Source organism: Aquarana catesbeiana, linkage group LG03 (assembly GCF_042186555.1).
Source record: "Aquarana catesbeiana isolate 2022-GZ linkage group LG03, ASM4218655v1, whole genome shotgun sequence".
Classification (NCBI taxonomy): domain Eukaryota; kingdom Metazoa; phylum Chordata; class Amphibia; order Anura; family Ranidae; genus Aquarana; species Aquarana catesbeiana.
In genome coordinates, this window is record NC_133326.1 from 631,693,760 (window position 1) to 631,707,557 (window position 13,798).

The following is a 13,798-nucleotide window of genomic DNA, read 5'->3' on the forward strand; positions in this document are numbered from 1 at the left end:
GTCCCCCAAAAGATTTGCCTAAACGCTAAAAATAGTCGCTAGTATACCATAAAGAAACACCATGTAAAAATGAAATCCAACAAGATTTGCCCAACCAATGCCATATAATACAGAGATGCATTATTTTATCTTATCACAAATTCCTTCAGGCCCCACATCCAGTCGCTCTACAAATCTTGCTCCCTTCACTTCCATAACATTTCCAAATTTTACTAATTTACACCCTAGTTATCTCTCACCTCAACCCTTCTCATTCACCTTCCTTTACACATCTCGTCTTTAGTCAATCATAAATATTACTGCAAGACTCATCCACCATACATTCTGTGTCTGCCACTCCTCTCAGCCAATACCTTAATCTAACTTTCAGTAACCAAACATGTAAAATTCAAAATATTAACAACAATCTACAAAGCCATTCACAACTCTGCCCCCAGCTATAGAACATCACCAACCTCATCTCAAATTGCCAAACCATCCCCTTTGCTCTTTCCAGGATTACCACCTCTCTAGCTCCCTCCTCACAACCTCCCACGCTTGCCTCTAGAGCCTCTCCTGTTTTCTGGAACTCCCTACCCCAATCTGCACCTCATACAATATTTCTACTTTCTCCAGCAGCTTATACTTTTTTTAATCACTTACCCCTCCCTTTTATGTTGTAAGCTTTCACAAGTGGACCTCCGTAACCTTCAAATATTGAACTGAATTGTAACTGTACTGTACTTTGTAAAGTGCTGCACAAACGGTTGGCAATATATACTGTAAATCCTGTATAATAATAATAATAATCCCATTAAGTTTATCCCATTATTTTTGTAAGCCATTGTTGTTTGTTTGCCATTTAAGCTCATTAGACTACTGCTGTCACTGTTACATATTTTAGAAAAAGTACTGGTTTGTGTTGCGTTATATCATTTTGTGTTCTAATCATATTGTATATGGTACTGTAGATGTGAACTATATTTTATTGTTCTTTTGATCAGTTGCTGGCTCGGTCATGGTATTGTTTGGAGCTTTCTAGGTCCAGTCTGTGCATTTATAACAGTAAGTACAGCAAATTATTCATACATTTTCATAGTTGTTAAATTACTATGGATCTGATTTATCCATGCCCAATGAATGAATGAGCTTTCAATCAATACATCCGTTTTTATTGTCATCAGCTTGACACTGTTTATTTTTTGGTCAGAGTTGAGAGCAATACCTTTACATATAACCTCCCTATAACCCTCACATGAAATCTATCTGTAACCCTCACACCAACTTTCTCTGTAACATGGACTTTTTATACTAACCCTCCTTGAAATTTCAACAGCTAAACTAACTCTCCCTATGGTAAATTTAAAGGAGAAGTCCAGCCTGAGCTCATTCGGCTGGGCTTCTTCTATGGGTCACAGGAGTGCAACCAGTTTTGCACTCCGTGACCCGTTTTTGACGTCACACAGATCAGTCCAGGCACCACATCATCGCGACTTTGGAAGTCTGGATCCGCCAGATGCCTGGACTGATGGCAGTCTCAGCCTCTCAGCGAGCCGCTGAGATGCTCGCTCCTCGCCCCTCCACAGTTCAGCGCTATAACGAGCGTTGAGGAGCAGAGCAGGAGAGCTGCTGCCTGGCAGGTAGCAGCTCCCCGCTTGGGGAGGTGAAAGAACCAAGCCATTGGCGGTGTTCGGTGGCTCGGTTCTCAGTGAAGAGGCAGCAGGGGGACAGATGCAGCATTGGCCTAGGTAAGTATGATCATGGGATGAAAAAAAATCCCATACTTCTTTTTTTTAGGTAAAATCTTGATAGCTAAGCTATCTCTCTCTCACCGTGAGAAGTAGCAGTGGGTCTTAGGTGTGCCAACACCATCTGTCTTGAGGGGCGGAATGCTGCCGGACCGGACTGTACCCAATTGCGGAAGTTTTCAGGATGGATGGCGTGTCCCTGGACTTTGATTTGTGTGAAAACGGTGCACTTGCTCAATTAACTAAATAAATAAGATCATGAGTGAAAAACAAAAAATAACTGACAAAAGTGTATATTAAGTCCAGAAAAGGATGAGAAAAGTAATTTTTAAAGCCCAAGTGCAAGAATAGGTACAAAATTGTATCAAGGTGTACATTGCACTATCAACATAAGTGCATGATAAACAAACATAATGAAAACAAAAACAAAAAACAAACAAGTATAAGTGATAAAAGTGTGTTCACAGAAACAAGGCACATATATGCATTAAATCAAATCTTTATGATGTATGCGATAAACATACTGCGGGGAAGTACCCAAAATCCCGCGAATAGTTCAGAGTATATACACATGCATCGTAGAATTAAATTAGGTTAGGAATAGGGCATATTTGGTAGTATGGGGGTCCCGAATTCCGAAAGATCCCATGGTTCCCATATTTTATTAAATTGGGGGGTGCAGTCATGTACCAAAGCCGTCAAGAGCTCCATTGTCCGAATCTCAGCCACTAAATGTAGAAACTCGGACCATGGGGGAGGTGTATTGGATAACCAGAACAATGGGATAATCCTCCTGGCAGCTAGCAATATATAGGATATCAGTTTGTTTGTCTTTTTTGATACCCCCGAGGGGGGAAGACCCAAAAGGTAATTCAAAGGATCCAACAGAAGAGACACCCCAGTTACCTTTTGTATAAGTAAATGCACATCATTCCAAAAAGGTTGTTTTAAGGAACATTGCCAGAAGATATGGAATAGTGAGCCTATATCAGATCCACACCGCCAACAGAGCTGTGAAACTGAAGGATCATACTTATGGATTACATCGGGAGTTCTATACCAAAACATGAGAATCTTAATGGTTGTCATCTTTGAGTGACACATTTAGAAAATTTAAAGGTAGAGGACCAGATCCTATCCCACATTTATATTGTGACAGGACGGCCCACCAACTGAGACCACTTGCGTATGTAATGGTGTAATCTTTCCGTAACCGGAGTCGGCTCATGGAGGATATGATAGATACATGAAATTAAGTGCAATTGATTGGGGCCTTGAGCACATAAGTGTTCAAAAGTAGTTGGTTTATCTAGGGTCAGGGATGGCGATTTAGAGTGAAAGAAATGTCTAACCTGTAAATAGAAGTGGAAGGAATGTGATGGTAAATCAAATTTCTCTCTTAAAACGTCAAAGGAATGTAGCTTCCTCATTATGGGATGAACTAGGTTCCGCAGCTGGAAGAGATGTACATTTATCCATGAAAAGATCCTGCCCAGAGACATACTATCTGGAATGAGGGGATTAAGTAGTACATTTACAAGAGGAGAGCAGGGGGACATGAGAGGATAACGTTTGAGGCAATTACGCCAAATGGTTAAAGTTAGTGCCATTGGGCCAGTACACTGACGTTTATAAATAGGGTCTAAAACAGGGGGAGCGCCCCAAACCAAGGAGCTCGGATGAACCGGATAAAGTACCCCCTTCTCAATGGCAGACCATTGGTTAGGTGCATTTAAGGAAGTCCAAGAGATGATGGCCCTTAAGTGCATTGCATGATAATATTTAGTGATGTCCGGGGCTCCCAAGCCTCCTCTGGACCTAATGGAGAACATCACGGAGCTTGCTATGCGGTGGGCACCGCCATTCCATATGAATTTTAAAAAGGATCTTTGAAGTAATTTTAATTGTGAGGTGGGTACAGCTACTGGGAGAGTTTCGAAGTAATAAAGTAGCTTGGGTAAGATAGACATTTTTAACACATTAATTCTGCCCAATAGAGATAAGGGATATTTGGTCCAGGACGACAGGGACTTATTTATATCCAATATCAGAGGAGGGAAGTTAGTGCTATAAAGGGAGGAGTAGTGAGGGGTAAGTAAAATACCCAAGTATTTAAGAGAGGTACTACACCATTTATAAGGGTATGATTCTTTGAGTTGGGATAGAAATAGCATTGGAATGTGTATAGGAAGGGCTTCAGTTTTAGAATTATTGACTTTATACCCGGAAATAGCACTAAAAAAGAGGTCAACAATTTATGTAATGAGGGAAGGGATATCAGTGGGTTGGTGATAGTTAACAGAATGTCGTCTGCAAATAACGATAATTTATACTCCCCCTGTCTCATCACCACCCCACTAATATCTGGATTTACACGGATAGACTCGGCTAGGGGTTCTAGGCATAGAATGAAAAGCAGCGGTGATAGGGGGCAACCCTGACGAGTTCCATTTGTCATGGGGAAGCTAGGAGACAGGAAGGATGACATTTGCACCTGTGCTGAAACATTTGAGTATAAGGCCTCCAAAGCTTTTAAAAAAGGACCATCGAAACCATATATTTTTAAGGTGGCAAACATGTAGGGCCAACTTAGCCTGTCAAAAGCTTTCTGCGCATCTAGGCTCAAGATCAATGCCGAATGTGAGGTTCTATCTAAAAGGTCTATTAGGTCTATCGTACGTCAGGTGTTATCTCCTGCGTGTCTACCAAGAACAAAACCCACTTGATCCCTGTGTATCAGTTTAGGAATAAATGCGGAGAGTCGGGTAGCGAGTATTTTAGTAAATATCTTGTAATCCGAATTTAGGAGGGCTATGGGTCTATAGTTATCTGGGACAGAGGGATCCTTTCCAGGTTTAGGGATAACCGAAATAAACTAGTGGGAAAACTGAGAATGTGGGGGAGTTCCCTTAAGAAGGGAATCATATAAGGCTAACATATGAGGAGATAGAATGTCAAAAAAAGATTTGTAGTAGGAGTAGGGCAATCCATCTGGGCCAGGGGATTTGTGTAATGGTAGTTTTTTAATTATAGCTAGAAGTTCTTCAGCTGACACTGTTGCATTTAAACTCTCTAGGTCCGTTTTAGATAGTTTTGGTAGTTTTATATTGGAAAAAAAAGACTCGAATTTTACCTGCGTAAAATCAAAATGGTTCTCCGGAGTCAGACAATTATACAGTTTGTTGTAGAAGTTACCAAAAATTTTGGACATCTCACGAGGGCAATGTGTTCTAGATCCATCTGTCTGCAAAAGGAAATCAGGCAGGGAGTTGAACGGACGAGGGCATAGCTTGTTAACTAACATCTTGTGGGGCTTATTTGAGAATTCGTAGAATTTCTGCTTCGTCCACAGCATGGACCTAGCTGTTTTGTCAAGTTTTGTTGATTTAATTTGTTCTCTAAGGTGAATGACTTTACGTAGTTTCTGCACTGTGGGACCACCCAAAAGACTCCGTTCAGCAATTACTAGAGCGGACATTAAGGACTGCAATAAACTGTTTCTATCTCTCTTCAGTCGAGAGCCCTCAGCTATACACGCACCTCGGAAAACAGCCTTATGCGCCTCCCACAGTGTGGAAACCTGAGATACCGATCCAGAGTTGAGTATAAAATAATCCTTCACGCTATTTGCTAGGATAGATCGGGATACTTCAGACTGCAGAAGGTGGTCATTAAAACGCCAGTGACAGGATTTAGTATAAGTCTGGGATAACATAAGATCTAATGTAATGGGCGCGTGCTCCGACTATGTAATAGGGGAAATTTCTGACTCAACTACATAGGTAATAAGTGGAGCCGAGATAAAAAAATGATCAAGACGGGAGTACATTTTATGAGCTGGTGAGTAAAACGTAAATTGTTTGACAGAGGGATGTTTTATCCTCCATGAGTCGAATAATCTGTATGATCTAATACATTTACGGAATGCATTGGCTTGAGACAATACTCTTTTAGGTGGGGTAGTACTAAAAAGCGTTTGTCTGTCCCTATTGGGTGACATGACCAGATTGAAGTCCCCACCAACTACCATAAATGGTTGTGAGCGATATTGGGGAGTATCAAAGAGTTTGTTGAGGAACTCAATCTGGCCCGTGTTTGGGGCGTACAAATTAACCAGTGTAAAAGAGGTTAACATGTATTCACATTCTAGAATAAGAAATCTCCCATGAGGATCTACATGTGACCTCCGAACCTTGACAGGACATGCTTTCCTGATCAAGATTGCCACTCCTGCCTTGCCCGTAGAATCAGAGACAAGATAGGAGATGGGAAAAAACCTGGAGGCAAATTTTAATGATCCTCCTGTCCGAAAGTGGGTCTCCTGGATCATCACTACGTCTGCACCTGAGGCCCTGAAATCTTTCAGGGCCATCCAGCGTTTACTAATGGAGCCCAGGCCTTTTACATTATAGGACATCATTTTTAGAGCCATGGCTGTGATCTATCTAGGAAGGCTAGTGTAAAAGCATCTAGTACTATAAGCCTGGAAGTAACATGAGAATAGGAGTATACAAATTGTAGTTCAGAAATAATTATAATAAACGTTTTCCCAACTCCAATTATTGAAAAACACACCCCAAATTCTCTCTCTCTCTTAGAGTAAAATGATAATGACCGTGGGGTCTCAAACTATGGAACACATCATTAGATATGCATAGGAACTGTAAAAGAAAAGAAAAACAAAAAAGGAAAATCAAAATTAAAAATGGAAAAAATTGTTCAAAATTCTGTGGGCCTGAGAAAAAACAGTTTCTCAGGGAGCCCTGGGCATAGACCAGGGCCTGGTGGGGACGTGGGCAGACCTCCATCTGGTGATTCTGCTTGAGGAGATGGGAGAGGGACCCCTGCTCACCTTATGCATTTGGTAGCGGAAAAGACAAAAATAGGACAAAAAGATTTTGACGAAAAACCTGTAAGTCCTTAGGAAAAAGCAAGGTTAACAAATAGAACAGGTATGTTTGCCACTTAAAATTTCCAAACCTTTAGTGAATGTATCTCAAGGGATGAGAAATATTCTACCCCGAAAAAAGGAGCGAGGCAGATACAAAAACTGAAAGAACCAAAACAGCAACATCGTTTAGTCTAAAAAAAAAAAAATTCATCCAAAACTCTGAGAGGAAATGGAAATGCTAAAGGCAGGCAAAAATAGAACCAAGAAAAGAGCGTTCAGAGGTGGTTCAAGGAGGTTGCTTAGAAGGTCTCAGGTGTTGAGGAGTAGAAAGGGGCTTCTTTGATTTGCCCCGAACAGGAGTCCAGATGCGAATAGGTGTAGTTGGAGGCAAACGGGCCTGTGTGTTAGGAGGGATAGTATCATCTTCCGGTAAAGGGGGAGACCCAGATTTTTCAGGAAGGCCTCAGCTTCTTGTAAATCACGTAAAGAATATTGGGCTCCATCTTTGGATACAGCTAGACGGAAAGGGAATCCCCAGTAATATGGTAAATTGTGTTGTTGTAAGTGTGAGGTGAGGGGGCGTAAGTTCCTCCGTTTAGCGAGAGTGATGGGCGAAAGATCGCTAAAGATCTGCAGCTTGGCGCCCTTGTACGTAATTTGGGATTTATTGCGGGTTGCCAGGGTTAGTGCCTCTTTACTTTCAAAGTAGTGAAACCGTACCACAACATCCCTAGGTCTAGCTCCAGCCGGAGGTTTGGGGCCCAGGGATCTATGGGCCCTGTCCAATCGCCAATCTATGTCCACAACTGAGGGGGCCAGATTATTAAAAAGGCTCAGAAGATAAGGTCGGAGTTCAGAGTCGCACACTGTTTCCGGAATCCCTCTGAATCGTAGGTTTTGTCGTCTTTCTCTGTTCTCCAAGTCTTCTTGCTGTAATTGGAGTTGAGATACGGAAAGGCGTAAGTTATGATTTTCCTCCTCGATTGCTTGTACATAATTTATCATTTCGTCGAATTTGTTCTCCAGAGTGTCTGTGTCATCTCCAATTTGGGTGATTTCCCCTCTCAATTCAGCAGCTAGCTTGCTCACCTCAGCCGAAACATTGGACGTAATCTGTTGAAGTAAAAGCTGCAGCTTGGAGTCCAGAATGTCAGGGGTGAGAATCATATTCGAGGGTGAAGGAGTGGTTGCAGGGTTTTGCGAGCTAGTCAGAGAGGAGCTTGCGGCATCATCCGAATCCAGGGAGGGATCCAGTAAGGCGAAAGGATTTGCAGAGGAATTAGAGGAGGCTAGCTGTGGTCTGGTAACATAACACTCCATTGTTGGTTCTTCTCGTGGCACAAACAGTGGTTTGTAGTTTCGTTGCTGTTGGCCAATTTTGCCCATGAGATACGCAGAGGTTTTAGTGATCAAACATGCAGGTTTACCTCCAGTGCTATATATTGCTAAAACTGCTGTATGGAGGTCTTGGTGAGCAGACAGGGGCCCAGGGTTTATTTAGGCAGCATCTCTCTCAGTGTAATGTTGTGCTCCATTTAGATCCTCAGATCCCCCTGATTACATCTCTACCTCCCTCTCCTGACAGTCTGGGGTGAGAGAAGCAAATCCTGCAGTCCCCAGCACCTTGCGAATAACCATGCAGCTGAAGGGACAGAGGGGATTACTTCTGGGTGTATATGGGAGTCCCAAGATGGCTGCCGGCCTCCAGGAGCAGGCCAAAGCCTCGGTCTGTCCTAGGAGAAGGCCGCCGAAAGAATAAACACGGCCGCTCGCAATCACTGGGGCAGCCACGGGGGTAGAGAAAGGGAGGAACGGGTGATCTGATGCTCCCCAGGGACCCGTCAGCGGGCGATCCTACTCACTGTGACCCGGAGGAGTGCCTGTAATTGCGTCAGGCCACAAGGCCGCAGGGCACCGAGGCCGGGTGCCGGATGGTTCCCCGCGGCCTCCCAGGTTCCGCAGGCCAGTCGGTGCAGTCTCCAGGGTCAGAGCAGGCCCCGTCCAATCGCTCTCCGATCCGCGAGCCCATGGGTCCAGATAGGAAGCGCCGCCGGCCCACCTGTAGGCCCCAAGATGGCGGTGGAGGGTCCTGGTGGCAGGGAGAAATCTTAGCCGCGAGCAGGATCAGACCAGCCAGAGGCTTAAATAACAGTCCAGGGCAGTTCAGCAGGGGTCTGGGACCAATATTGTATGACTTGTGGCTGCGGGAGCACAGTATAAGGCAACGGATGGTCTTAGATTAGTGTGGGCTAAGAGGAGCTCAGCTCACATGCGTCCTTCCAGCAGCAGGTCCGGGCACGCCCCCCCCAAACAAAGCTTTAACTCCCAAAGAAATGGCTGCTAGGATCCACGCTGCACATTTCCAAAAATGTTTGCCTAAACACTCTGGTTCCTCACCAATCGATCGACAATCACTCCTTAGTAGGGATGAGCTTCGAGTTCGAGTCGAACTCATGTTCGACTCGAACATTGGCTGTTCGCAAGTTCGCCGAACAGCGAACAATTTGGGGTGTTCGCGGCAAATTCGAATGCCGCGGAACACCCTTTAAAAGTCTATGGGAGAAATCAAAAGTGCTAATTTTAAAGGCTTATATGCAAGTTATTGTCATAAAAAGTGTTTGGGGACCCAGGTCCTGCCCCAGGGGACATGGATTAATGCAAAAAAAAGTTTTAAAAACGGACATTTTTTCAGGAGCAGTGATTTTAATAATGCTTAAAGTCAAACAATAAAAGTGTAATATCCCTTTAAATTTCGTAGCTGGGGGGTGTCTATAGTATGCCTGTAAAGGGGCGCATGTTTCCCGTGTTTAGAACAGTCTGACAGCAAAATGACATTTCGAAGGTAAAAACCCATTTAAAACTACTCGCGGCTATTAAATTGCCGACAATACACATAGAAGTTCATTGATAAAAACGGCATGGGAATTCCCCACAGGGGAACCCCGAACCAAAATAAAAAAAAAGATGACGTGGGAGTCCCCTTAAATTCCATACCAGGCCCTTCAGGTCTGGTATGGATATTAAGGGGAACCCCGTCCAAAATTAAAAAAAAAAATAACGTGGGGTTCCCCCGGATTTTAAGGGGAACCCCGCGCCAAAAAAAAAAAAAAAAACGGCGTGGGGTCCCCCCAAAAATCCATACCAGACCCTTATCCGAGCACGCAACCTGGCAGGCCGCAGGAAAAGAGGGGGGACGAGAGTGCGGCCCCCCCCTCCTGAACCGTACCAGGCCACATGCCCTCAACATTGGGAGGGTGCTTTGGGGTAGCCCCCCAAAACACCATGTCCCCAGGGTCTGCGGGCGGGGGGCTTATGGGAATCTGGAAGCCCCCTTTAACAAGGGGACCCCCAGATCCCGCCCCCCCGTGTGAAATGGTAAGGTGGTACTTACCCCTACCATTTCACTAAAAAACTGTCAAAAATGTTAAAAATGACAAGAGACCGTTTTTGACAATTCCTTTATTTAAATGCTTCTTCTTTCTTCTATCTTCCTTCATCTTCTGGTTCTTCTGGTTCTTCCTCCGGCGTTCTCATCCAGCATCTCCTCCGCGGCGTCTTCTATCTTCTTCTCCTCGGGCCGCTCCGCACCCATGGCATGGGGGGGAGGCTCCCGCTCTTCTCTTCATCTTCTTCTTCATCTTCTTCTCTTCTTCCTTCTTCTCTTCTTCTCTTCTTCATTTTCTTCTCCGGGCCACTCAGCATCCATGCTGGCATGGGGGGAGGCTCCCGCTCTTCTCTTCATCTTCTTCTTCATCTTCTTCTCTTCTTCTCTTCTTCATTTTCTTCTCCGGGCCGCTCAGCATCCATGCTGGCATGGAGGGAGGCTCCCGCTGTGTGACGGCGTCTCCTCGTCTGACGGTTCTTAAATAACGGGGGGCGGGGCCACCCGGTGACCCCGCCCCCCTCTGACGCACGGGACATGGCGGGACTTCCCTGTGGCATTCCCCGTGACGTCACAGGGAAGTCCCGTCAAGTCACCGTGTGTCAGAGGGGGGTGGGGTCACCGGGTGGCCCCGCCCCCCATTATTTAAGAACCGTCAGACGAGGAGACACCGTCACACAGCGGAAGCCTCCCTCCATGCCAGCATGGGTGCGGAGTGGCCCGGAGAAGAAAATGAAGAAGAGAAGAAGAGAAGAGCGGGAGCCTCCCCCCATGCCATGGGTGCGGAGCGGCCCGAGGAGAAGAAGATAGAAGACGCCGCGGAGGAGATGCTGGACAAGAACGCCGGAGGAAGAACCAGAAGAGCCAGAAGAACCAGAAGAAGAAGATGAAGGAAGATAGAAGAAAGAAGAAGCATTTAAATAAAGGAATTGTCAAAAACTGTCTCTTGTAATTTTTAACATTTTTGACAGTTTTTTAGTGAAATGGTAGGGGTAAGTACCCCCTTACCATTTCACACAGGGGGGGGCCGGGATCTGGGGGTCCCCTTGTTAAAGGGGGCTTCCAGATTCCGATAAGCCCCCCGTCCGCAGACCCCCACAACCACCGGCCAGGGTTGTGGGGATGAGGCCCTTGTCCTCATCAACATGGGGACAAGGTGTTTTGGGGGGCTACCCCAAAGCACCCTCCCAATGTTGAGAGCATGTGGCCTGGTACGGTTCAGGAGGGGGGGCTGCACTCTCGCCCCCCCCTCTTTTCCTGCGGCCTGCCAGGTTGCGTGCTCGGATAAGGGTCTGGTATGGATTTTTGGGGGGACCCCACGCCGTTTTTTTTTTTTTTTTTGGCGCGGGGTTCCCCTTAAAGTCCATACCAGACCTGAAGGGTCTGGTATGGAATTTAGGTGGAAACCCACGTCATCTTTTTTTTTAATTTTGGCCGGGGTTCCCCTTAATATCCATACCAGACCTGAAGGGCCTGGTATGGAATTTAGGGGGACTCCCACGTCATTTTTTTTTTTATTTTGGTTCGGGGTTCCCCTGTGGGGAATTCCCATGCCATTTTTATCAATGAACTTCTATTTGTATTGTCGGCAATGCAATAGCCGCGAGTAGTTTTAAATGGGTTTTTTCCTTCGAAATGTCATTTTGCTGTCAGACTGTTCTAAACACGGGAAACATGCGCCCCTTTACAGGCATACTATAGACACCCCCCAGCTATGAAATTTAAAGGGATATTACACTTTTATTGTTTGACTTTAAGCATTATTAAAATCACTGCTCCTGAAAAAACGGCCGTTTTTAAAACTTTTTTTTGCATTGATCCATGTCCCCTGGGGGAGGACCCAGGTCCCCAAACACTTTTTATGACAATAACTTGCCTATAAGCCTTTAAAATTAGCACTTTTGATTATTCATGTTCGTGTCCCATAGACTTTAACGGTGTTCGCGTGTTCGAATGAACTTTTTTCCTGTTCGCATGTTCTGGTGCGAACCGAACAGGGGGGTGTTCGGCTCATCCCTACTCCTTAGATGTGGAATTTGCCGTTAGACATGTACAAACATATATTAAATACCTTCCTACTGAGACCTCCACACACACAGACCAAAATTAAGTCTATAAACTCTACATTTAGTAACACAGTGTAAAATTGAACATCTGCACAAATGGCTCCCCCTAGGTTATAATTCAGATATCAACTAATGAGTAGAGCAGCAATGCTTAGTAAAAGAAAAAGATGGTGAAAGTTCTTTAACTCCAGATATCTTCAGCTAGCCTGCTGCTTAAACTGCAGTATGATGTTGTAATTTGAAATCCACAGAGACAAAGGGAAAGAAATGACTGTAGAACAAAAGATGTACTGATGATGGCTTAACTGAAGAAATATCATCACTTGTAGATTCCTCTTTACATGTGAGTGCAATACAGTACTGACCTTACAGCGCAGGGGAAAGACAAAGCCCCAATGTTCAGCTGTATGATGCCTGTGAAGAAGTAGATTCACCTCCGTGGAACTACATGTCTAACCAGCAGTCTGTAGAAAGAACTCACTCAGCAATACTGTAATCTTTACTGGAATGGGCAGGTGCCCTCTCACCACAATAGACCCCAATGGCTGTGAGGCTCTGTCCGGAATCCTCTCCCGGTGCCTCCGTCTGGTGAAGATGTGCTGCAACTCCTGATGGACTGAAGTGCAGGTGGCTTCCAGTTGCTCTGAAGCGCAGGCTGGTCCGCTTGCTAAAATAGCAGGGCTGTCCTCCAAGATCCCTCAGAGGCAGGCGATCCAACTCTCCACTGTATAAGCTGCAGTCTCTCACTCCTGGTCACACACAGACCTCCTGCTCGCAGGTATTGAATGGTGTCCCGAGAGGCTGAAAGCAGGCCGTGCCTGTCCTTTTATTACTCCTCCCAGCAGGCAGTTCTGCGCGCTTTGCATTGTCTGTCCTATAGTTCAGAGCTGAGCCAGCTAACAGAGTCACTTCCTCCTCCAAACTACATCTCCCACAATACTTTGCTGCAATCCTTCTCTAGGAGTAAAGAAACTCCTAACAGAGTCCAGCAGCCACTAGAGGGATCCAAACTCATTTGCAAACAACAACAAACTTTTCAACTATAATGTCTATAGTAGCAAACCCTTGGCTGCACACACATATCAATATTCACGTTAGTGTTGGAGTGTACTTACCTAATGGTTGCAGCTGTTCATTTCCTCTTTTTGTTTCATTTGTTTTATTGTCAGCACATTATTTGAGTTATACACATAACAGTGCACAAGTATACCATTATACATTCAATTTGTGCCCCTGGACTTTCTCTACTCATCTGGATTCAGGAACCTGTCCCTGATGCTAAGCACTGTGCCTAAAAGGCAGGTGACCTGTCCCTACCCTATCAATACGTTAAATGTGTGCCAAACCCAGGATCCAGGGTCTTAAATAGACTATCCACTCCATGACCCAAGATGGATACCAAAGTCTCATGGAATGGCAGCATCCAGTTGGATGCTGCCTCTCTGTGACCAAGGAGATCATAGAGGAACGAAGGTCCTCTCAACCCCCTCCTCAACCTGCATCACGGCTACAGACAAGCGCCACCTGCAATTGAGAAAATAGACTGCACCTGCCTATGCCCCCCCCCCTTGACAGATGCTGTCCTTGGCATTCTAACAAAGAAAAGTACACAGGAAAACAGAAAACTGCAACAAACATGGTTAAGAATATAGCAACAAAATGTCAAACAACATAATCAGAGTACTTTGCAGGAAGCTGGCTGCGGTTTGACCGCTTAGGGAGCTGAGCTTTA

General features: G+C 45.1%; 1 protein-coding gene across 3 annotated transcripts in view; it reads left to right on the plus strand.

Moving 5' to 3' along the window:
• LOC141133225 (adhesion G protein-coupled receptor E3-like) overlaps window positions 1–13,798 on the plus strand; it is a 455,441-nt gene that overhangs the window by 309,691 nt on the left and 131,952 nt on the right. For all 3 annotated transcript variants that reach the window (XM_073622475.1, XM_073622474.1, XM_073622476.1), the window contains one exon: window positions 984–1,044. In XM_073622475.1, the coding sequence (XP_073478576.1) occupies window positions 984–1,044 (61 nt within the window). The remainder of the gene's footprint in view (window positions 1–983; window positions 1,045–13,798) is intronic.